The 24,330-nt window shown below is 44.8% G+C and overlaps 2 protein-coding genes across 2 annotated transcripts in view; one reads left to right on the top strand and one right to left on the bottom strand.

The window, feature by feature from the left end:
- LOC139392792 (pyridine nucleotide-disulphide oxidoreductase domain 1) overlaps positions 1–24,330 on the bottom strand; it is a 783,634-nt gene that overhangs the window by 494,735 nt on the left and 264,569 nt on the right. The gene's annotated exons all lie outside the window — the stretch shown is intronic.
- Positions 1–24,330, top strand: part of LOC139393313 (putative helicase mov-10-B.1) — a 36,003-nt gene that overhangs the window by 7,150 nt on the left and 4,523 nt on the right. The window contains exons 2-20 of the mRNA XM_071141848.1: positions 1,483–1,582; positions 1,981–2,228; positions 2,517–2,613; positions 3,435–3,579; positions 6,556–6,808; positions 7,393–7,518; positions 7,627–7,789; positions 8,030–8,184; positions 8,845–9,018; positions 9,120–9,232; positions 13,501–13,697; positions 13,780–13,877; positions 17,044–17,141; positions 17,571–17,669; positions 17,838–17,946; positions 19,213–19,330; positions 19,551–19,742; positions 21,190–21,261; positions 23,791–23,916. Of these exons, the coding sequence (XP_070997949.1) occupies positions 1,483–1,582; positions 1,981–2,228; positions 2,517–2,613; positions 3,435–3,579; positions 6,556–6,808; positions 7,393–7,518; positions 7,627–7,789; positions 8,030–8,184; positions 8,845–9,018; positions 9,120–9,232; positions 13,501–13,697; positions 13,780–13,877; positions 17,044–17,141; positions 17,571–17,669; positions 17,838–17,946; positions 19,213–19,330; positions 19,551–19,742; positions 21,190–21,261; positions 23,791–23,916 (2,683 nt within the window). The remainder of the gene's footprint in view (positions 1–1,482; positions 1,583–1,980; positions 2,229–2,516; positions 2,614–3,434; positions 3,580–6,555; positions 6,809–7,392; positions 7,519–7,626; positions 7,790–8,029; positions 8,185–8,844; positions 9,019–9,119; positions 9,233–13,500; positions 13,698–13,779; positions 13,878–17,043; positions 17,142–17,570; positions 17,670–17,837; positions 17,947–19,212; positions 19,331–19,550; positions 19,743–21,189; positions 21,262–23,790; positions 23,917–24,330) is intronic.

Below are 24,330 nucleotides of genomic sequence, written 5' to 3'. Positions count from 1 at the left end.
TCATCTTTATCCTGACCATGTTGCAAGCCTCGGGCTCCGAGAACTTCACCACACCTACCACCTCTGATACTTCACCTTCATTCACTTCCATTTCTCCTCCTGTCTTCAACTCACTCTGCTTACTATTCCTACCATTCTTCTGCACCAAAGCTCAGTAATGTGAAATCCATAGATTAGGGCCTAATTCATTAATTTAAATTGACTGATTTCCTTATGAACTGTAACATAGTAAAATCTTTGAAATTGTTGCGTGTTGCGTTTTTATGTTTTTGCTAAGTTTACATCTGTCCCTCATTTTTAAGTTCAAACCTGTTACACGAACTGAACTCTCGTATTAATATGGTGAAAATTCCTTAAATTTTTTTTTTTTTTTCAAAATAACCAAATCCTAGACTAGAACCAGCTCATCTGCTTTTACATCATTTGTCCATATGCTGGTGTTTTGTGGTGGAAAACTGAGCGCGTCGACTATAACACGTCAACCCTGTTACCTATGGGTGAAGCTTGTATTCAATTGCCACTCCCGGTTGTACACCAATAGCTTCAAGCCGGTGTCTATTCCATAAGTTACCACGGGATAAATCTATGATGTTAAAATGCCTATTTGCTCTATTCCATCTGACTGCGCAATCCGCTGTCTCATCAGCCCAGCCAGGCACTTTATAAACTTGATCTCCACTATAAAAAGCATCTAGACATTATCTCGTATTTCTTTTAGACCTAACATTTCATTTTCAACAGCGGAGATTTGTATAAACCTTGCTGTCTGTCTCTTTGACATTTGTTTCAATATTCAGATTTGACCTCCAGCTGTCCCATTGTAGCCTAATGAAGGTGTCGGGAGGCTTCGTCTCGGGCCTAACACCCATGCCAATATATCCTCCAAACACCGGCTTCTAGGGCATTATCACTTAATTATAGGCACTTACTATAGTATTATATTTTTTTTTTACCTCTTGAGATGTGAAAACATGTTTTTTTTTTATTCAAAGTTTTCTTGTTTTTCAGTCAACATTGCAGTAGCACTATCAGTGATCATGTTAGATATTTCCAGCTTTAGCTGAGGTAACGAGAACATAATTAGTTTTACAGCACTTTCCACGTGTGTGTGTGTGTATATAGACATATTTCCTTAATCACCAGATTCACTCTGTCCAGTTTGAAATATAGTTGAGTAGTGGAGACCGAGTCTAACTAACTTGGATTGTCTCTTGCGGAGGTCACAATTTAGCTTTTCAAGAGGAAGAAAGTCAACAATCTGGTCAATCCACATTTTAAACGTAGGAGAGGAGTCAGAAGCCCACATTAGGAGAAAACATTTGAAACACGTTTTTTTTTCATGAAGTTAAATGTGCTCTTCACGAAAGAATGTTAAAACGAGTTGAACTCAACACTTCTCAAAAGGCACAGAATTGGTGACTTGTCTGAATGGATGGGAGGTGTTGATGAAGACTTCTGCATTTGAACCTGTCTCTCTTTTAGGGATGGAGTGAGAGACCCTAACTTCAGTTCAATGCTGTATGCTCTCAAGCTGTCCAATAATGCCAAAGTCTACTCGGGAGTGGTGCACTTCAAACCAAAGGTAGGCCTACAACACTAGCCTGGTACAGACTTATATTATCATATGGCCCTAGCCTGGTAGCTTTGGGCAGGGTGTAGGTAGTGGGTTACTGTTGTGTTCCTAAAACAGCTCGCCAGTTGTGCGTGCATGTGTCCAAAGTCCTGGTTCATGATCGGCCCACACCCTCTCCAGCTCAGCTTTTACAACCAGTTGCAATCTAGCAATCGATACCAACCGCATTCTGGCGTGTGTGTTTCCGTATGTTACAAAGTCAACAAATCCCCCCCCCCCCCCCCCAAAAAAAAAGAAGACCGAAATTTGTTTTCCAAAATGACTGCTCTGATAGCAGATATAGACATGGCACTAGACTAAAGAGACAGAGGGTTGAATTTGACCCCTGTGTGTGTGTTGGTCTGCAGGTGAGGGATTTCTGTCAGGACCAGTGGCAAGGACCCCGGGGAAAGGGGCGTGGCCAGAAGCAGCAGGGGGCATCTAGCTCTTGTCCTGTTCAGAATGGAGGCAAGGTGAATGGAGTGGGGCAGAAGAATGGGGCATGTGTGAGCGGGGTGTGTGTGTCGCCCTCATCTGACCCAGCCCAGACATCACACACCCCCAGGAGAGACTGGAGACTGGCCAATTACATCCTCAGGAAGTTCAAGTCTGACAGGTGATTGGTCCAGACATGGAGCTGTTTGTCTTTACCTTTATTCATCAGGTCCTTATCGATCCTTGGTGGCCCAATCCCAAATGCCCTATGGACTGACAGGATGTGATGAGTATATGCAATATGGTTAAGCATCCACCTAGCCTTTCAGTAAGCAAGTGAAGCTATTATCATATTGCTCACACCTTTCATATCCTCTCAGATCTCGGCATGTGCATAGGGTCTAGGGGTCCATTTGGGATTGGGCCTCTGTAATGTGACTAACCTAACTCCTAACTCCTACCCCCTCAGAGCGGAGTTGATCTCTGACCGTGGCGGTGTACGCATCACTTCTGACCACCTTGTTGTAGACGGTCTGATCAAGTTCAGTCTGGAGAGTGAGACCGAGGTAAGACCAGACCTTGACCTTTAACCCTGACTCTAACTCTGACCCTAATGCTACTTTCATAACATCTTGTAAATTTGTTAATACCAGCAAACGACTGGGAAAAATCCACTTAAATACCCCTCCAACTGGTAATTACTAATGGGAAACTCGTCTATCATCTCTGAACTCTTCCCACATGCTGAACTCTGAAGTCACATACTAAGGAAATTACCTTGATAACAGCATTTTGGGCAGTTAAATGCAACAACAAAACATTATTTATAATTTATTCATATTGTTTTAGAACACTAATTAGTTTGCCAACATAATAGCTGTACTTTTAGTTTATGGTTGATGCAGCTTGTTTGCCATATCAGCCAATCGCCACTCTCGACGAGTTCAAAGCACGTGAGCGCACCGAACTCGTTTCTCCCAGTTTACAAGTAGTATTTTACGAGTTTCCCACTTGTTATGAAAACAGCATTTCCCTAGCATCATTTAAATTGGGGACACAGGGGAACGCGCAGCACCCAACACCAGAGTCTTTCCCCACAAAGCCGACGTGCAATTTATACAGGTGCGATTAATGGTCAGACGCGGCGCATGCAAGTCTAAAGTGATAGCAGGTCGGGCGGCAAGATCGGGGAGACTGGGTACAAAAGGCTCCCGACACGAGGTCCAACTGCTCTGAACTCTAATTCACATATAAGAGACGGTAGTTAGTCGTCGCACATCTGTAAGTCTATTTTTACTCTAAGACCAGATCCGAGACACAATTAGTAGCCGTTTTCTTTCAATGACTTTACAGGAGAAACTAACAAACTCTCCTTCTCTCCCCCCAGGTGTACGTAGTTTGTCTGTTCCTGGAGAACTCCTCCCCCAGTCCTCTCTTCTTCACCTACTACTCTGCTCTGCACCGGATGACCTGCTTCAACCTACAGGACAAGCAGAAAGTCACCCGCAACAACCCACTGCAGCTGGGACCAGGCAACACACACACACACACACACACACACACACACACACACACAGGCAGGGCTGGATTAAGACATTTCAGTCTTGAATTCAAACAAACAATAGCCCAGGCCAATTAAGCGAAACACAGATTGTACAATATTAGGAGGCAATATATATAGTGTCTAGGTCATAAGCTACAGTAGGCTAGCAAATACAATTTCCAGTGTCACACTTTTACTCACCAAAGGCTTCACCTTTGCCATTTGGTCATGGCCGACGTGCTTCTCTTGGCAATAGCCTAGCTCAAGATGAGCTACTTTGAAACGAGTGCTGCCGTTAGATGCTAATTGGTCCTACAGACAGATTTGTCTTCTCTTTTCAGCAGTAGCCATTTGCTTTCCAAACTGTTTTCCCCAAAATTGTATTTTGAAATCTGCAAAAGGCAAACCGACAGCTGCAACCAACCATAGAAATATAATCCATAGATGGTAGTTCAGATTAAAATCAGGACTGGCATCCATTGCTAATGCACCCATGAGTTTAACAGTCAAATTGCCAAGGTAAGAGGTTACAAAACCCTTCTATGGATTATATATCTATGGCCACAACGCAACAAGCTGTAGCCTATATTTGGTCAGCATTCACAAGGCCACAGGGCCAGATGGATTACCAGGACGTGTACTGCGAGAATGCGCTGACTAACTAGCAAGTGTCTTGACTGACATTTTCAACCTCTCCCTGTCCGAATCTGTGGTACCAACATGTTTTAAGCAGACCACCACAGTGCCTGTGCCCAAGAACACTAAGGTAACCTGGCTAAATGACTACCGACATGTAGTACTCAAGTCTGTAGCCATGAAGTGCTTTGAAAGGCTGGTCATGGCTCACATCAACACCATCATCCCAGAAACCCTAAACCTACTCCGATTTGCATACCGCCCCATCAGATCCACAGATGATGTGGTCTCTTGTGCACTCCACACTGCCCTTTCCCATCTGGACAAAAGGAACACCTATGTGAGAATGCTATTCATTGACTACAGCTCAGCGTTCAACACCATAGTGCCCTCAAAGCTCATCAATAAGCTAAGGACCCTGGGACTAAACACCTCCCTCTGCAACTGGATCCTGGACTTCCTGACAGGCCGCCCCTAGGTGGTAAGAGCAGGTAACAACACATCTGCCACGCTGATCCTCAACACATGGTCCTTCAGGGGTGCGTGCTCAGTCCCCTCCTGTACTCCCTTTTCACTCATGACTGCACGGCCAGGCACGACTCCAACACCATCAATAAGTTTGCAGATGATCACCGACAACGACGAGACAGCCTATAGGGAGGAGGCCATTACAAAAACCTCTCCCTCAATGTGATCAAGACAAAGGTAGATGATTGTGGACTACAGGAAAAAGAGGACCGAGCATGCCCCCATTCTCATCGACGGGGCTGTATTGAAGCAGGTTGAGAGCTTCAAGTTCCTTGGCGTCCACTTCACCAACAAACTAACATGGTCCATGCACACTAAGACAGTTATGAAGAGAGCACGACAAAACCTATTTCCCCTCAGGAGACTGAAAAGATTTGGCATGGGTCCTCAGATCCTCAAAAGGTTCTACAGCTGTACCATCGAGAACATCCTGACTGGTTGCATCACTGCCTGGTGTGGCAACTGCTTAGCCTCTGACTGCAAGGCACTACAGAGGGTAGTGCGAACGGCCCAGTACATCACTGGGCCCAAGCTTCCTGCCATCCAGGACTTCTATACCAGGCGGTATCAGAGGACGGCCCTAAAAATTGTCAGACTCCAGCCACCCTAGTCATAGACTGTTCTCTCTACTACCGCACGGCAAGCGGTACCAGAACACCAAGTCTAGGTCCAAGAGGCTTCTAAACAGCTTCTACCCCCAAGCCATAAGACTCCTGAACATCTAGTCAAATTGCTACCCAGACTATTTGCATAGTGAGCATTTCACTGTAGGTATTGTATTCGGCGCATGTGACTAATAAGATTTGATTTGACTTGATTTGGCGCACATGCTGCCTTCCAGACTGTAGGCATGCTGTTAACTGCCCAAGTAAAGGAAATACTTGAGTAAACAAGGAATATAAAGAGTATGTCACGGTGGGGTTGCATTTTCCTGGCATAGATTCTACAGGTGGACCTAAACTATGCCATGGTGCATTGAACCTGCTCTGATAGCTTCTGGGAGCTCATGGTGGCACAACACCTTGTTTCCTTAATTTTGTCAGATACCTGAATGTGCTTGTGATAAAACCTATTCCACAAAATAAATGTTTTTGTATTATTGATACTCTGTGTTCTCTGGTGTATTTTGAACATTGCGAATGGGCTCCTGTGACATTTTTATTTGTTTTGCCTCTTGGGCCCCTTACGGGCTTGGGGCCAGCCCTTGTCACACAAAAGGCAAGTCACATTTATTCATTATGCAGTTCATTTAAATATGTTAATGAATCAGTTACTTAACCAACTACCCATGTGGGCATCCTTCCTCCATCTGATGATTAGCAGAGTGGCAGCAGCAGGCTATCTACCCTCATTGAGAGTGGGCTCCTAAGTCTTCCTGTGGTATATATTAAATATACTAACTACAGTATATAATATACACTGTATATAGGCACGCACACACGCAAAGTCTCCCGCAACAACCCTCTACAGCTAGCACCAAACAAGACCCGCAGTCACCCGCAACGACCTACTACAGCTCCGACCGAGCAAGAGTTGCACAGCCCAAATCGCTCCCTCAGCCTTCATTTTGGCCCCAACCCTTCAATGTTTACAGTTCTGTAGGGTCTGGACAGGTGTAAGTGGTGGAGTTTCACCATATTGCTAACATCTTACCGATCTACAGACATCAAAAGGTCTGGGCCAAAAGAAAGGCCCAGGGAACCTGACGCATGCTGGTGCACACACACACACGCTCTCTTTCTATAATATGTTACTAAACCCCCTCCCTCTCGTCTCCCCCCTCCCTCTCTCTCCTCCCCAGGTGACCGGTATGAAGTGCAGCTCCAGTTCAAGTCCAGCCTCCTGGGTTTCTATCCAGCCACTCTGGTCTTTGAGTTTAAACCCTCCATCTCCTCCTCCTCTCCTGCCTTCCACCTGCTGCGGTTCATCGAGGCCCAGTATGTGACAGGGCTGGCCAGGGAGCTGGCCCCAACTGCGCCCTACAGACCTAGAGCTATCATCAGCGCTACGGATTATCTGCCTTACACTGTAGAGGACGGGGAACCACCTGAGAGGTAGGTCACACACACACACACACCTGGTAACACACACATTAAACAGGTCAACATTCACGAGGCCACAGGGCCAGATGGATTACCAGGATGTGTACTCAGAGCATGAGTGGACCAACTGGCAAGTGTCTTCACTGACATTTTCAACCTCTCCCTGACTGAGTCTGTAATACCTACATGTTTCAAGCAGACCACCATAGTCCCTGTGCCCAAGAACGCAAAGGTAACCTGCCTAAATGACTACCGTCCCGTAGCACTCAAGTTGGTAGCCATGAAGTGCTATGAAAGGCTGGTCATGGCTCACATCAACACCATCATCCCGGATACCCTGAACCCACTCAAATTCGCATACCACCCCAACAAATCCACAGATGACGCAATTGCACTCCACACTGCCCTTTCACTCCTGGACAAAAGGAACACCTATGAGAATGCTATTCATTGACTACAGCTCAGCGATCAACACCAGTCATGAGTAATTGACTGTTCTCTCTGCTACAAAAAAACTAACCCTGTCTCTCTCCATGGTTCACCCTGTTCTACCACTACCACTCTCCTCCTCTCCGCCCCTCCTCTCTCCCCGTCAGTCTCTCAGCCAACAACCTGGCAGCCGTGGAGCGTCTCTACGACTACAAGGTTCCAGGATATGTCAGAGATCTGATCAAGTTCCTCAAAGGACACGCCTCCTCCTCTACTCTTTCACTGGATGCCCAGTGAGTGCTTCCTCTTCCTCCTCTGTAATCCTAGACCACCCTGCCAGTGTACAATATGGGTGCTGTGAAGGTCTCTTTCTTTCTCTCTCCCTCCCCCTCTTCCCCCAGGTCTATCCTAGAGTCAGGTCTGAGTAGAGAGAATTACTCTAAACGGTTCCAGCTGCTGCTGTATCTAGAGGAGCTACAGATGGAGGTGGACATTAAGAGATACAACAAGCCCAATACTCCCATGGTCCGAGACAAGACCAACAAGAAACTACTGGTGCTAGAGGTACACACAAACACAATGTACACACACACACGGTCAGAGACAAGACCAACAAGACACTACTGGTGCTAGAGGTACACACAAACACAGATGTACACACGGTCAGAGACGAGACCAACAAGACACTAACGGTGCTGCAGGTCCGGACACACACACACACACACACACACTAGGAACGTAGTTCATCCTCTACTAGATGGTGCAGGGTTTATCTCCAGCCCAGTATGTTGTGTGCTCTTGCAGGTACCAGGTGTGTCCGAGAGCCGTCCGTCTGTCCTGCGGGGCGATGCCATCCTGGTGACAAGGTCAGGTGACTCTAATAAGGGGGGCGTGGTCAAATACCGTGGTTACGTCCACCGTGTGGAGCTGGACTCCGTCAAACTGGGATTCAACAGCAGGTAAGGACATGATTGGAGGAGGCTGCTTCCTGAAGGGATCTTATAAGTCAATAGCTCGCTCTCTTCATGGTTACCATGGTTCTCTGGTTACATTCCGATTCTCGACTCTGTCTTCAAAAGTGTGCACTCGTACACTCCCCCTCAAGCATTGGATTAGTGAAAGCATGGCTGGAGAGAGTTTCAACCTTATTCCTTATACCAGTTAATTTATTTTAAACCCATGAGGTGGAGTGGACAAGTGTACACTGTTACTCTGACCTCTCACACTAAAAGGAATTGCTCAAACGTTTGTTACAGAATTGAGTCTGAATCTGCCATCCATTGGAAGTTGTTTTGTGACGTCGATTGTGGTGAAAACAAAGTCATCAGCGATTGGATCGTCTCTAACCAATCACAGTATCAAAGCCAATTGCATACTAGGAAAACGCAGCTTTACCCACATGTGTTCTGGCACTGGCCCAACCCATCGGTTTCTGGAACCAATCAGACAGCCCAAATGTGTTTACGTTCAGGGAGGGGTCTAAAACAAACGTCCGTGGGTGTGGTGTTGTGTTTGAACGGATTAAGGAGTCTGAATAGCCTGGCAAGTACACTTCGGGGGAGAAGGGTCGAGAATCGTAATGTAGTCTCTGTCTTTCTATCCCCCCCACCTCCCTCCAGGTTTTTGTCCTCCTTCGTGGATGGTCTGAAGTTTGATGTGGAGTTCACGGTGAACCGTCTCACCACTAGGCTTCAGCAGAGAGCAACAGAGCTGGCTGACAGACACAACCTGGGGAACGTACTGTTCCCTTCTGGAGACCCAACTATCCAACCACCCAAAAAACAACCTCTCTTGTGAGCTCACACCACCCATCTGCCCGACCCACACTTCCTTTTTGACCTTTGACCACTGAGCCTTACACACTAACCCTAACCCCCCTTCCCCCTCTCCCTAGGTTGTATGACAGGGCTCTAGAGCAGAACCCAGAACAGTACACAGCAGTCCAGAACATTGTAGCTGGATCCTCCCGACCGGCTCCTTACCTGGTGTTTGGGCCACCTGGGACAGGTAAAACACGTGTGAATGTGTGCTAAGTTAATATACAGTGCCTTCGGAAAGTATTCAGACCCCCTGACTTTTTCTACATTTGATGTTACAGCCTTATACTAAAATGGATTAAATACGTCCTCAGCAATCTACACACAATACCCCATAATGACAAAGAGAAAACAGAATTTTTTGCAGATTTCTAAAAAACAAAAATACCTGATTTACATGAGTATTCAGACCCTTTGCTATGTTTTAGCTCAGGTGTATCCTGTTTCCATTGATCATCCTTGAGATGTTTCTACAACTTGGTTGGAGTCCACCTGGCTTTGGCCAGCGAGGTGATGCTAACAGAGCTCTAGAGTTCCTCTGTGGAGATGGGAGAACCTTACAGAAAGACAACCATCTCTGCAGCACTCCACCATTCAGGCCTTTATGGTAGAGTGACCAGACGGAAGCCACTCCTCTGTAAAAGACACATGACAGCCCACTTGGAGTTTGCCAAAATGCACCTAAATACTCTGACCATGAGAAACAAGATTCTCTTGTCTGATGAAACCAAGATTGAACTCTTTGGCCTGAATGCCAAATGTCACATCTGGATGAAACCTGGCACCATCCCTACGGTGAAGCATGGTGGTGGCAGCATCATGCTGTGGGGATTTTTTTCAGCGGCAGGGACTTTAAGGCTAGTCAGGATCGAGGCAAAGTACAGAGAGATCCTTGACGAAAACCTGCTCCAGAGCGCTCAGGGTATTAGACTGGGGTGAACGTTCACCTTCCAAAAAGGACAACAACCCTAAGCACACAGCCAATACAATGCATGAGTGGCTTCGGGACTTGTCTCTGAATATCCTTGAGTGGCTCGGCCAGAGCCCGGACTTGAGCATGATCGAACATCTCTGGAGAGAGCTGACAATGCCTGTACCGCAATGCTCCCCATCCAACCTGACTGAGATTGAGAGGCTCTGCAGAGAAGAATGGGAGAAACTCCAAATATGGGTGTGTAAAACTTGTAGCGTCATAGCCAAGCAGACTCAAGGCTGTAATCACTGCCAAAGATGAGTCAACAAAGTAGTAAAGGTTCTGAATACTTGTGTAAATGTGATATTTCAGTTTTTTTCTTTTTAATAAATTAGCAATTTAGAAAAACCTGTTTTTGCCTTGCCATTATGGGGTATTGTGTTTTTTAAATTTATTTTATTTATCTGTTATTTTACCAGTTAAGTTGACTGAGAACACATTCTCATTTACAGCAACGACCTGGGGAATAGTTACAGGGGAGAGGGGGATGAATGAGCCAATTGTAAACTGTGTGTAGATTGATGAGGAACATTTTAGAATAAGGCTGTAACGTAACAAAATGTGAAAGTCAAGGGGTCTGAATACTTTCCGAAGGCACTGTGTGTGTGTGTGTGTGTGTGTTTAACTGTGTTAACCAACACTGTTGAAGTTGTATTAGTCGTATGTTCAAGATACACATGGTACTGTATATACATCGTACAACAAAATGATTACTTGCAGGTTCCTTCTAGAAAATGCAACATAATTAGAAATAATAAAATATAATAATATGAACATAAAGTCTGTAGAATAGAATAATACATTTTAGCATAAGGATAACACGGGAAGGCATGATTTATTGTCCAATATTTACATGTATATTGGGGAAGGGGAGGATGGTGGGCAAATATATAAATAGAGCAGTATAATAAGAGTCTGGTTGTGGTGTGTGTGCTAAGGTGTGGAGAATCCGAACAGGTGGTCAGTCCAGTTCAAGTGTTCAGCAGTCTGATGGCTGCTGACGGTAAGGAAGAGAGCAGCTCGTGGCTGGGTGTGTGTGTGGGGTCGATGATGCTGCGTGCCTTCCTCAAGCAACGTCTTGCATAGATGTCCTGGATGGGTGGGAGCACGGTCCCAGTGATGTACTGGGACGTCTTCACCACCCGCTGGAGGGCCTTGTGGATGGAGCAATTCTTGTACCAGGCCATGATGCAACCGGTCTGCCTCCTTAGGAATTAGAGACACTGTTGCGCCCTCTTGACAAGAGTGGTGGTGTTGTCCATGACAAGACCTCTGAACTTAAAACATGTGACTCTCTCTACTGCAGTCCAATTGATGTGGATCGGGGAATGTTCCCTCTGCTTCCTGAAGTCAACAATCAATTCCTTTGTTTTGCTGACATAGAGGGAGAGGTTGTTGTCATGACATCACCATGGCAGTTCACTTACCACCTCCTATAGGCTGACTCGTCGTTGTTTTTGGATATCAGGCCTACAACCGTGGTGTCGTCAGCAAACTTGATGATAGAGTTGGTGTCGTGCAAAGCCACTCAGTCGTGGGTGAACAGGGAGTACAGTAGAGGACTGAGGGCACACCCATGGGCAGGGCCCCTGGGTTCAGAGTCAGTGTGGTGGAGGTGTTGTTGCCAATCCTCACAGCCTGTGTTCTGTCCGTCAGGAAGTCCAGGATCCAGTTGCAGAAATTGGTGTCCAGACCCAGGACTCTGAGCTTGGTGTCAAGCTTGGGGGGGAACAATAGTGTTGAATGCTGAACTGTATTCAATGAACAGCATTCTCACAAAGATGTTCCTCTGGTCCAGATAGATGTGTGAATAGCAACGGAAATGGCATGTTCTGTGGACACACTCTGGTGATACGACCAGAGATGCCATCTGGGCCGGCTGCTTTGTGAGGATTCACTGTCTAATAGTTTTCCTCGCGTCAGCCTCAGAGACCGAAAGCACCTGGTCGTCCAGAGAAGCGCGAGTCTTCATGGATGGCTCTGTGTTGTCTGCCTCGAAGCGAGCATAGAATGTGTTAAGCTCGTGTGGGAGGGAGGCTTCAATGCATACCGCCTAGCTGGATTTTTCTTTGTAGTCTGTCGTCCTTGCCACACGCGACGCGAGTCTGCGTTGTCGGAAATCAATTCAAGTTTAAGTCTGTATTGTCTTTTTGCATCATCAATGGATTTGCAGAGCTCGTACCTGCTTGCCTTGTGCGTGTCGCATGCCATCTCATCAGGGTTCATTCTACTGACATTCAATGCTGCAGTACAGGCTCTCAGCATTGTACAGATATTGCCATTCATCCAGGCCTTTTGGTTGGGGTAAAGTAATAATTCATGCAAAAATAGCCATAAAAAAAAAAAGCTAAGTCGAGCAGGAACCGGCAAAACGCCCTCCTCAGCATCACCATCTTTTATACTGAACAAAAATATAAACGTAACACATAGTTTGTACCATGTTTCATGAGCTGAAATAAAAGATCCTAAAAATGTTCCAAATGCACAAAAAGCGTATTTCTCTCAGATTTTGTGCATAAATTTGTTTACATCCCTGTTAGTGAGCATTTCTCCTTTGCCAAGATAATCAGTCCACCTGACAGGTGTAGCATATCAAGAAGCCGATTGAACAACGTGATCATTATACGGGTGCACCTTGTGCTGAGGACAATAAAAGGCCACTTTAAAATATGCAGTTTTGTCACACAGTACAAAGCCACAGATGTCTCAAGTTTTGAGGGAGTATACAATTTGCATGCTGACTACAGGAATGTACACCAGAGCTGTTGCCAGATAATTGAATGTTCATTTCTTTACCATAAGCCACAAGTAATTTTAGAAAATTTGGCAGTACCTCCAACTGGCCTCACAACCGCAGATCACGTGTAACCACGCCAGCCCAGGGCCTCCACATCCAGCTTCTTCACCTGCCACCTGCAGGATCATCTGAGGAGGTGGGCAGGGAGGTGTTGAGGAGTATTTCTCTGTAATAAAGCCCTTTTGTGGGGAAAAACTTATTCTGATTGGCTGGGCCTGGTTCCCCAGTTGGTGGGCCTATGCCCACCCATGGCTCCCAGGCCCACACATGCCCCTGCCCAGTCATGTGAAATCCATAGATTAGGACCTAAGGAATTTATTTCAATTGACTGATTTCCTTCAATGAACTAACTCAGTAAAATCTTTGAAATGGTTTCATGTTGCATTTTATATTTTTGTTCAGTATATTTTATTTTTGCCTGTGGTTAGTGTCTGCCCTAAGATTGAAAGGTTGGGTGTTTGATCCCCGGCCGAGTCATACCAAAGACTGTAAAAATGGGACCCGATGCGTCTCTGCTTGGCACTCAGCATTAAGGAGATAGCTAGACTATTGCAGTGGCTTGCTTCCTGTCCCGGGAGTGTAATTGTACATCAAGCTGCCTCGCGCTACAGAAACAGGAGATGGTCTCATGCCTTATGAGCAGTTCCGACTTACTTACTAACGCTGTGTGTGTTTGTTCCCCCCCCAGGTAAGACTGTGACAGTGGTCGAAGCCATCAAACAGGTGCTGAAGACACAGAGTCACGCCCACATCCTGGCGTGCGCTCCGTCCAATAGTGCGGCAGACCTGCTGGCTCTGAAGCTTCTAGAACACCTGGAACACAGGAAGCTGTTCCGGATGTATGCCGCATCCCGTAACCCTGAAGATGTGCCCAATGATATACGGGTGTGTGTGAGTGAGTGTGTGTACATCAGTGTGATGTTTGTATTTTGTGTAACACCTCTCTCGTGTGTGTGTTTCTCTTCAGGACTGCTGTAACCTGGGTCAGGATTGCTTTGTGTTTCCCTGTAAAGAGGAACTGATGAAGTACAGCATCATGGTCACCACCCTAATCACTGCCGGACGGTAAGGATAGCCGCTAGTCGCTAACACTGGAGATCACCATAGGAAAATGCTACACTAGGGTAACGCAAGATCATAATCACCACTCTGCTCCATGCAGGACAGTAAGGATATACACTAGCCCAGTGGTTCTTAACCTGGGTTTGATCGAACCCCAGGGGTTCGGTGAGTCAGTTTCAGGGGTTCGGCGGAGGTCAAGACACACATCCGATTCATATGATTCGTGATGACACGCTCCGCTTGGCCATCATTGGCTGCATGTGATCGCGCTACATCGCTTGGCCTATCTGTGCTGCAGAGAATTTGGTGCGCTCAGTAGTCGACTTGTGACTGTCGTGATGGTACGTCTTGTGATTTCTTTCTTAGTATGTATGAAGGGATTAAAATATTATGTCGAGCAAAAAAAGAAAGTGGTCGGACGAATATGTACAATATGGATTCACATGTATAACGGAACGTGATGGGAGTCAGTGTCCTAACTGCATGATTTGCAATGCCAAGTTGAGCAATTCTAGTCCAGCACTGGTAAAACTAAGAGAACACTTCCTTAAGCTGCATGGAGATGGAAAATACAAGAACACAACACTCGCTGAATTCAAGGTGAAGAGAGACAGATTCGATGAAAAGGCTACTCTGCCTGTTCTCGGCTTTGTACCCATCAACAAACCGATCCTCACAGCATCGTACAAAGTTGCTTACCTGATCGCAAAGCAGGGCAAACCACACACCATTGGTGAAACACTCATAAAACCAGCTGTGTTGAAGATGGCGAATATCATGCTGGGAAAAGGGGCTGAAGTTATCCCAAATTCCTCTTTCAAATGACACCATCAGCGACAGAATAGAGGACATGAGCAACGACATCTTGGCTCAAGTAGTTGCAGATCTGATTTCAAGCCCGGCAAAATTCAGCCTTCAACTGGACGAGACCACAGACGTTTCCAATCTAAGCCAGCTTGCTGTATTCGTGCGCTATGTGAAAGACAACGTGATAAAGGACGATTTTTTATTTTGTAAGCCTCTTACAACAACAACTAAGGCAGCCGATGTGAAGAAACTTGTGGATGACTTCTTCAAAGACAACAATCTTTCGTGGGATATGGTTTCTGCAGTTTGTTCGGACGGAGCTCCAGTCATGCTGGGAAGAAAGTCTGGTTTTGGTGCGCTAGTGAAAGCCGATGCACCACACATCATTGTTACGCATTGTATTCTGCACAGGCATGCGTTGGCAACAAAAACCTTGCCTCCAAAACTGGCAGAAGTATTAAAAATTGTAGTGGAATGCGTGAACTATGTGCGAACTAGTGCTCTGCGGCATTGCATCTTCAGTGAGCTGTGTAAAGAAATGGGCTCTGAATTCGAGGTACTTCTGTACCATTCTAACGTTCGGTGGTTATCCCGGGGACAGGTGCTGAATCGGGTTTTTGCCGTGCGTGTGGAATTAGCCCTGTTTTTGCAAGAGCACCAACATTGTCATGCAGATTGCTTCAAAAATTCTGAGTTCATTCTCATTTTAGCGCACATGGCCGATATCTTCGCAGCTCTCAATCATCTCAATCAAAAGATGCAGGGCGGTGGAGTCGACATCATCGAAGCGGAGGAAAACCTGAAGGCTTTTCAAAAAAGGCTACCGTTATGGAAACGACGAACAGAGAACGATAACTTCGCAAACTTTCCCCTGCTGGACGACTGTAAGTAAGATCGAAGATGTATCTGGAATCGGAGACATTTCTGTACCCGCGGAACTGAAGCAAGCAATTCGATTTTGATGATTTTGTTCTTTGAACACAGTGATGTTGATGCACGGTTCATTTTGTGCACCAGTCAAATATATACCTGTTTTGAATTTGAAAAAATCATTTTATTTTTCCAATTAAGAGAGGTTCGGTGAATGCGCATATGAAACTGGTGGGGTTCAGTACCTCCAACAAGGTTAAGAACCACTGCACTAGCCACTAACACCTGAGTTCCCCATAGACCAGTGGTAACCAACCTTTTCTGAGTCCAGATCACTTTCGCAGTCAGAAAGCAAGCCCAGATCTGCTGTTCAGATTTGATTTTTAAACATGACTTAACTGTAAGCATATGCAACATTTAACCTAATAAAAACAGTTCTGTAGGAATGAGCCTAATACATTATCACAGCATATTGGCTATATGCTTGGCCTGCCAATATTGTTCTTCTCAGACCATATTATATTTCAAAACTCGAGCTTTGATGACAAACTAGATCAGTTGTTGTATCACTTGCGAGGCACAGCTGAGTATAAATTGAAATAATTCGCTTTTTTATTTTACTGGACTGATGGTACCTGCATCTGATGGTCAGTTTCAGCAGAGGAAAGGAGAGAGCAGCAGACTGTCTCCCTCTCACTGTCCCTGCTCTCTCCTTTCCTCACATGAGACTGACCAGAGAGAGGGGGGGGGGACACAGTCTTCCACCTGATGGCACCGCAAATGTTTCTGCCTCGTACAAATTCATGTTCCTATGACCAGAAAAAGTGAAATATTCCTTGATATTAAAATAGACACAACGAGCTGCTAATTATACAAATGCAGGCCTATCGCTACATTGTAGCTAATAATGAATTGCAGCTGCAGCACGAGGGGAAGTAGGGACAAGCGCATTTACTGTTTTGTAACTGTTGAATAAAAACAGTTGCTGAATTAAAAACGTAAAACAGTAACTCACTGAAGCTCTGCTGTATTATCAAATCTCACGTAGGCTCGTATCAGATTTTGCTGTGGGGTCGTGGAAGTTGTACTAGGCACAGTGATTTGAGCTATCCGACTGGCCAGCACAGTAGACGCACTTGATTTAGCCATAGCTCCAGGTCCACCCGGTAGGCGGAATTTGTCCCTTCAGGCAAATTAAATGGTTTACATGAGAACACTTTACCTACCCGGCACGCATGGCTTCTGAATCAAGTGCACCTACTGCCAAAAGCGCAAGATGAATTAAAAAAGCAAAAATAGGACAGCAAGCCTTTATAGTTGACTTTTCTACAGAAAGGTGTGTTGATCGACTAGGAGTGCCTTGAAGATGCCAGTCAATTGTCAACGACCGGTAGGTGGCCACTGCCATAGAGTACTGGGAATCCCCATAGCGAGACACTAATGCTAAGCTAACTTTTGTCCTCTCTGTCTGTCTCGTGTATGTGTTCTCCAGGTTGGTGACAGGTGGTGTTCCTCCAGGTCATTTCAGTCACGTGTTTGTTGACGAGGCGGGACACGCCGTTGAAACGGAGACCATCATATCACTGGCTGGTGAGAGAGGGATGGATGAGGGGGGAGGGGGCTTAATGCTGATTGGCTGAAAGCCGTGGTATATCAGACCGTATAACACAGGTATTACAAAACATTTATTTTTACTTCTGTAATTAAGTTGGTAACCAGTTTATAATAGCAATAAGGTACCTCAGGGGTATGTGATATATGGCCAATATACCACGGCTAATGGCTGTGTCCAGGCACTTGGCGTTGTGTTGTGCTTAAGATAAGCCCTTAGCCAAATACCCCACCCCCTATTGCCTTATTGCATCATGGGTAAATTGTGACTGACTGATCTACAAATAATAATGATTATCTATTTACGATGGAAGGTGATTTGAAGATCAGGCAGTCACCTGCACTGTCGGCTGCAATGTCAAACAAGCCCAATAATTTAAGTGTGTGTGTGTGTGTGTGTGTGTGTAGGGCTGCTCCAACCAGAGACGGGTCAGGTGGTTCTAGCTGGAGACCCTAAACAGCTGGGACCCATCCTCAGGTCTCCTCTGGCTCTGAAACACGGCATGGGTCAGTTCCTCTTCTTTTCACTCCTTCTTCCTCTACTTCCTCCTCCTCAATTCTTCGTCCTCTTATTCCTCTCCCTACTCCTTGAAAATCCTTTGACATAGAAGAGCAGATTGTAGAAGCTGCTATGATTCTGAGGACTCGCTCGCTCTCTCCCTATCTATCTCTTAGGTGTGTCTCTGTTGGAGAGGCTGATGAAGGATGTGTCTCTGTATCAGAAGGAGGAGGAGAATGGAGTGTTCAACAGCTGCTACGTCACCAAACTACTGAGAAACTACAGGTATGTAAGCTCTTCTGATCAGGCTGGTTTAATGAGGCCAGCACAAGCACTTTGGGAGAAAAGGACAAGCGTTGGAACTAGGGATGCAAATTTTGGTCCATTTTGCTGCCGACTAACTGACCCTGATTAACCGGTCAACAAACGGTTACATTTTTTTCCAAACAGTAAAATGACGTGACCAACAGAAAATATTATGTATGCATACAAGAAACTGACATTTTTTCATAAAGAGCTTAATGGAAACATGCAATAATATAGCAATAAAACGTCATTTTCAAACATTTTGCCAAAATTGAATTCTTGGGGGAAAACACCATTCTAAACAGCACACCTAATGCGAGCGGTGCCATATGTGACAGAGATGAAAATCTCCTTTAGAAACATATCTAATAGCAACAAGTAGGATGGGTTGCTGATATGTGTAGGATTGTGCCTTTTGGCTTCTGGACAATGAAAGAAAGTTCATATGAAAACCAATAGAGTACCACAGTATGAGTCATAATACCCATAAAAACTAGCAGTCAAACAAGGAAATGGTTCCAATAGTTTTTCCAACATTCATTTTTCCCATAGGGGATTTTAGAAACACTTAAAACAAGGGCTGCGTTTCGTTTAGGCTTACCCTGGCATGACAGTTTTGGTAACCATGTAAATCTCTCTAGGACAAGGTGACTTCTCAATATATTCGCCTATTTACCCCCCCCCCCCCCCCAAATGAAACGGTAATTATCTGCTAATGTGGCCATCATAAAGAACTCCCAATGCCATGATGATCTGGACAAGAATGCCAAATCGAGGCAAAAGTAAGACTCTCTCGACTAACTACTCTAATGTTATAGCCTATGCACTCGAATGGCGAATGGGAAGCGAGTTTCAATAACGAGTTGAGATTGAGAAATAACTTCTTCTGTTTTCAATAATCGTGGCCGTCACAGTTTTTGTCACGCGAACGCTTTGAGAATTGTTATTTGTTGCGCAGTGACTGGGTTTACAATGGAACGTTTCACTCCAGTACAAGCAGTTTGAGGAGCTGCTGTCACGCTGTCTGACAGGTGATGGGCTATTCCGCTCCTCGAACTAGGTTTTGTATGCTGTGTGCGTGAGACATAATACATGACGACTTAACGATTTAAGTAACACAAAAGTATGCTAATTAACCTATTAACCTATAGACCGATAAGCATGACCAGTAAAATATATTTTTTTGTTAACCGTTAGCATCCCTAATTGAAACTGTTTCCTTTCATTGTCTCCCTCCCTCTCCAGGTCTCATCCCTCTATCCTGAAGGTGCCTAACGAGTTGTTCTATGAGGAGGAGCTACAGGTGTTTGCTAACGAGATGATCCGGAACTCCTACTGCACCTGGGAATACCTGCCTCAGAAGGTACACAGACAAACACACGTTCTCTGAGGTCTCAGCGTAAATCCCAACACCATTTTAAACCAACAAGGAGCACCATCGAGGACCACTTTGGAAATTTGTGTTTTAATTAATGCTTACATGTGTCATCCTCTGGGACGAAATGCACATCTTGTGGGCCAAAAAAAGACTTGATTCAATGAATTTAATCTTAATAGCCTGCTAAGCATTGGTTTACCTCCAGAATTTCCCGGTGGTGTTCCATGGTGTGGCTGGTCGTGATGAGCGGGAGGCTACCAGTCCATCTTTCTTTAACGTGGCGGAGATCGAGGTGCTGATGGATTACCTCAAGAAGCTGCTGCAGGGGCAGGGCAAGAGGGGCCTCGCCACAATCTCACCCAAAGACATCGGTATCATCGCCCCCTATAGAAAACAGGTGGGACTACACCCTATAGGATATAATATACTGAACAGAAATATAAACACAACATGCAACAATTTCAAAGATTTTACTGAGTTACGGTTCATAAAAGGAAATCAGTCAATTTAAATAAATTCTTTAGGCCCTAATCTATGGATTTCTTATGACTGAATACATATATGCATCTGTTGGTCACAGATATCTTAGAAATAAGTTAGGGGTGTGGGTCAGAAAAATAGTCCGTATCTGGTGTGACCACCATTTGCCTCATGCAGCGTGACACATCTCCTTTGCATAGAGATGATCAGGCTGTTGATTGTGGAATGTTGTCCCACTCCTCAATGGCTGTGCGAAGTTGCTGGATATTGGCGGGAATTGGAATACTCGGTCATACACGTCGATCCAGAGCATCCCAAACATGCTCAATGGGTGACATGTCTGGTGAGTATGAAGGCCATGGAAGTACTGGGACATTTTCAGCTTCCGGGAATTGTGTACAGATCCTTGCAACATAGGGCCGTTGCATTATCATGCTGAAACACAAGGTGATTGCGGTGGATGAATGGCACGACAATGGGCCTCAGGATCTCGTCACGGGATATTTCTGTGCATTCAAATTGCCAATTGTGTTTGTTGTCCGTAGCTTATGAACGCCCGTACCATGCCCGTACCAATGGGGCACTCTGTTCACAATGTTGACATCAGCAAACCGCACCCCAACACGACTCAAAGTTGTGCACAAAATTTGCAGAAATACTATTTTTGTGCATATGCAATCTTTTATTTCAGCTCATGAAACATGGGACCATGACTTTACATGTTGCGTTTATATTTTTGTTCAGTGTATATATAACTCTTACCATATATAATATATACAACTCTAACCCTATAGATGGCCTGGCACACACTATAAGATAAAATATGTAGAGTATAACTCATAAAGCTATAATAGGAGTTGTAGAAATGTGAGTTGTAGATCTGTCATTCTCATTGAAACCCATTCTAAGAAGATCAGTACTTTGTGTGCTATTTTATGCTTCCTGTTCTTACGTTTTGTTTTTGTGTCTCGTACTTTCAGTTTTGTACACCAGCTTCAAAAGCTATTTTTGGTTATGGAAAATATATTTCACAGCGGTTTAGATGGTACAATGATTCTCTATTCAATGACTGCTTGTTTTGTGACAAATTGAAATTACGCACACTATTAGAATTTTAGCAACCAGGAAATGGCGGAGTAATATCTTCATAGTGCACCTTTTACCATACAGGGCCACTGGGCTGCATCTTTCAAAACCCATTGGAGGAGGTGGTGCAAGGAAGGGACCTCAGATCCTCTCCTCCAATGTGTTTTGAGTGGAATTGAGGAAATAAGGATAGAGGTAACAAGGATTTGACGGCTACAGAGGCAGCCGTTGTAAAGCCCAGCCCGTAGCTCATATAGAATGTTTGTTTCTGTGTGAAGGTGGAGAAGATCCGTAAAGCCTTGAAGACGCTGGAGAAAGTCTTCAAATCGACCAGCATCAAAGACCTGAAGGTATGGAGACATTACTAAATCAATCTCTCTTTCTTTCTCTGTCTCTCTCTCTGGGCAATTCCACGGTAAGAGTGATGCCAAACAAAAACCAATGATTGCAAAGTTAAACAAACCACATTGACTTCAACAGCCAAACCGTCATTCTGTTTTTCAAGTAAATGTGTATCTGTAATATGTTCTGTGGAAATGTAGTCCTTGTGCAAAAAGATGTATGGTTTGTTTATCTTTGCAATCATAGTTTTTTTGGTTTAATATACATGTTGATATACACAAACTCTGTGGAATTGTCCCAATCTGTTTCTCTCTCTGTCTCTCTCTCCTCACTACTGAATCTCTGTCACACTGTTATCTTTAACTCTTTACATTTGTGGCTATAGGCCTATATTGATAGGGCAAAATTAAAATGGTTCAAACAGAATAAATATGAGAAGTATATGCATACCCCCCCACCAGGTTTCTGATCACTACTTTGTTTCCATTTCTGTTCCCCTCTCCGCCAACCCTACCCACTCAGCCCCTGCCCAGATGCTCATGCGCTGTCGCTCTCTCTCTCTCCCACACTGCTCTCTCCTCTTCTCCCTTTTGCTAAATCTCCCTCCTGTTTCCTGATTCTGCCTCTTCGACCCTACTCTCCTCTTTTCCTATGACAGTCCCCTTTCCTCCTGTCCGGCTCGACCCTCTCCTCCTGCTCCATGGCTGAGTGACTGATTGCATGCTTACAGAACAGGAGGAAAACTAAACTTCCAGAGGACCTATCATCCTTTCACTCCCTCTATACCTTCTCTTCCTCTGTATCAGCGGCTAAAGCCACTTTCTAAAACTGAATTTCAAGCTTCTGCCTATAACCCTAAGAAACTTGGTTCCACCTCCTCCCCCCCCCCCCCCCCCCCCTCTGTGGACCACTTTGCCAACCACTTTGAAAATAAGCTTTACAACATCTGCCCAGTCTAGTGAGGTACAGCAGCCCGACAACCTGCCCAGTCGACCCCATCTCTGGAGACCTTCTCACTTCCCTCATCAACTCATCCCGTAGCAATTGGCTGCGTCCCATCTGACTCTTTCGCTATCTCTATAAGAACGATGTTCTTGACCCTAACCAGTCAAGCTTCAAGACAGGTCACTCAACCGAGGTTGCTCTCCTCTGTGACAGAGGAGAGCAACGTCTGTGACAGATCTGCTGCCTTAGACACCGTGAACCATCAGATTCTCCTCCCCACCCTCTCCACCCTCTCAGGTCTGGGCGTCTCTGCACACCCTTGGATCCTACCTGGCAGGCCGCTCCTACCAGCATTTGTCTAACAAATTCAGAGAAATAATCTGGATACATTCAGTAACATAATAAGATTATTATTTGTATTTATTTTAAATGACAAGGGTTTGAATTAGACATTTACCTGGTGTCTTCAAGTGGCTACACTGCTCAAGTGTGGACAGTTACTAAATCATTTCAATGCACTTATGATTCAAGGAAAGAGACTTCAACTATTAGGTGTTTCTTTTTATTTTTTTTGAGCTCGCCTAGCTGTGCCGTTGCGGTACTTAAGACGGCACACGTATTTGTTTGTTTGGGACACAATCCTGAATCCTCATCACACAAATACTGTTGTTTACGCAATCCAAAAACGGTCCGTTTTATAAGTCGCAATCTGGGTCAGGCGGTCATCATTTGAAAGCTTGTTCTATTGCCAACATGACTAGCTAATTTATAAAATACCAATTTACAGTGCTAGGCTTTCACAAGGCAGTTCAGAGAAACGGATAAAACATTTTTTTCTGCGCTTAGAATGGATTCATGAGAGCATTCAGGCGCGTGTTCCACTGCCAATTGTCTTCACAACAGGACAAATAACCGAGCGATCCTAAATGTTGATACTGTAGTTGACATGAGATTTCTAAGTATGGAAAGGTGAATTGCACATTTGGACTGTGTGGTTTGCTTGTTTGACGTCAAAGTGGTGTTCATTATCATCCTCAATGTCTCACCTTTCAGAACACATCATGTACTCTTGAATTACAGCATTCCCCTTTCTCAGACAACAAAAACGTTGCGTTAGGGATTTTGGGGCATTTTGTTGTTGTGCTTGGTGCTCACATTTGGAGCGTCTGTCAGTTGAATCCCATAGAGCGCTTTAAAGAGGAGACCCTGAGGTCTGACATAATGTGTTGCATGTTACTGTACAGCCACTGTGTTCCAATTTAGGCGCTTATCAGTGACCAAGTCTGACGTTTTCAACCCATATACGGGTTGTGAGTGTAAGGGCTACAGATATTTGCGGTGGCTAATTAAAACTAAATAAGTCTATTGTTTCACCCCACAGTTAGCCAGGACGTTTAGCTAACAGCTAGCTAAAGTGGTTTACAGTTTGGTAACAATCTCCCCTACACTCTCTTCTGCTAGCTACGGTAGTGCTGCCATGTCAATAACATGTTGTTTACGATTAGCTATTGTGATGCACCTTCCATGCGGTTTGTGAGGCATGTGTGTGCGGGGCTGTGTACAGAGCTAAACTATGTGTGCGTGTCTGTTAGGTGGGGTCAGTGGAGGAGTTCCAGGGTCAGGAGAGGAGGGTGATCCTGGTCTCGACGGTCCGCAGCAGCGCCAAGTACGTCCAGACAGACCAATACTTCAGCCTTGGTTTCGTCAAAAATGAGAAGGTACATACACACACTTAATATACCATTTTAAGAGGGCTTCTAGCATTAAAAAAACAACGGGAATGCAGTAGGTGATTTTTCAATTGAGTAATATGTATTTCAATAAACCCAACACAAACAAACACTTTTCTTGACAAAAATATGCTTCAGCAAAAATGACTATAATCAATCTACAAGTAATGCAATTCAACGCATAGTTTTCACAAACACAAATATTCCATAAAGAATCCTCAATTGAATCAATAAAAAAATCAGTCAGGATGGGCCTGGATACATTTAACCATGCTCAAATTCATAGACAAAGCTATGGATGCAAGGACTGACCAGCCATTATATCAAAATGATAGTTTGAACCGTGTTTTGAGGCTATACAGTGTTTGTTTATATTTGCATTGTTTACAAACATTGGAGTAA

Source organism: Oncorhynchus clarkii, chromosome 33 (assembly GCF_045791955.1).
Source record: "Oncorhynchus clarkii lewisi isolate Uvic-CL-2024 chromosome 33, UVic_Ocla_1.0, whole genome shotgun sequence".
NCBI classification, from domain to species: domain Eukaryota; kingdom Metazoa; phylum Chordata; class Actinopteri; order Salmoniformes; family Salmonidae; genus Oncorhynchus; species Oncorhynchus clarkii.
Note: the sequence above shows the minus strand (reverse complement) of the source record. Positions and strands in the feature narration are given on the sequence as shown.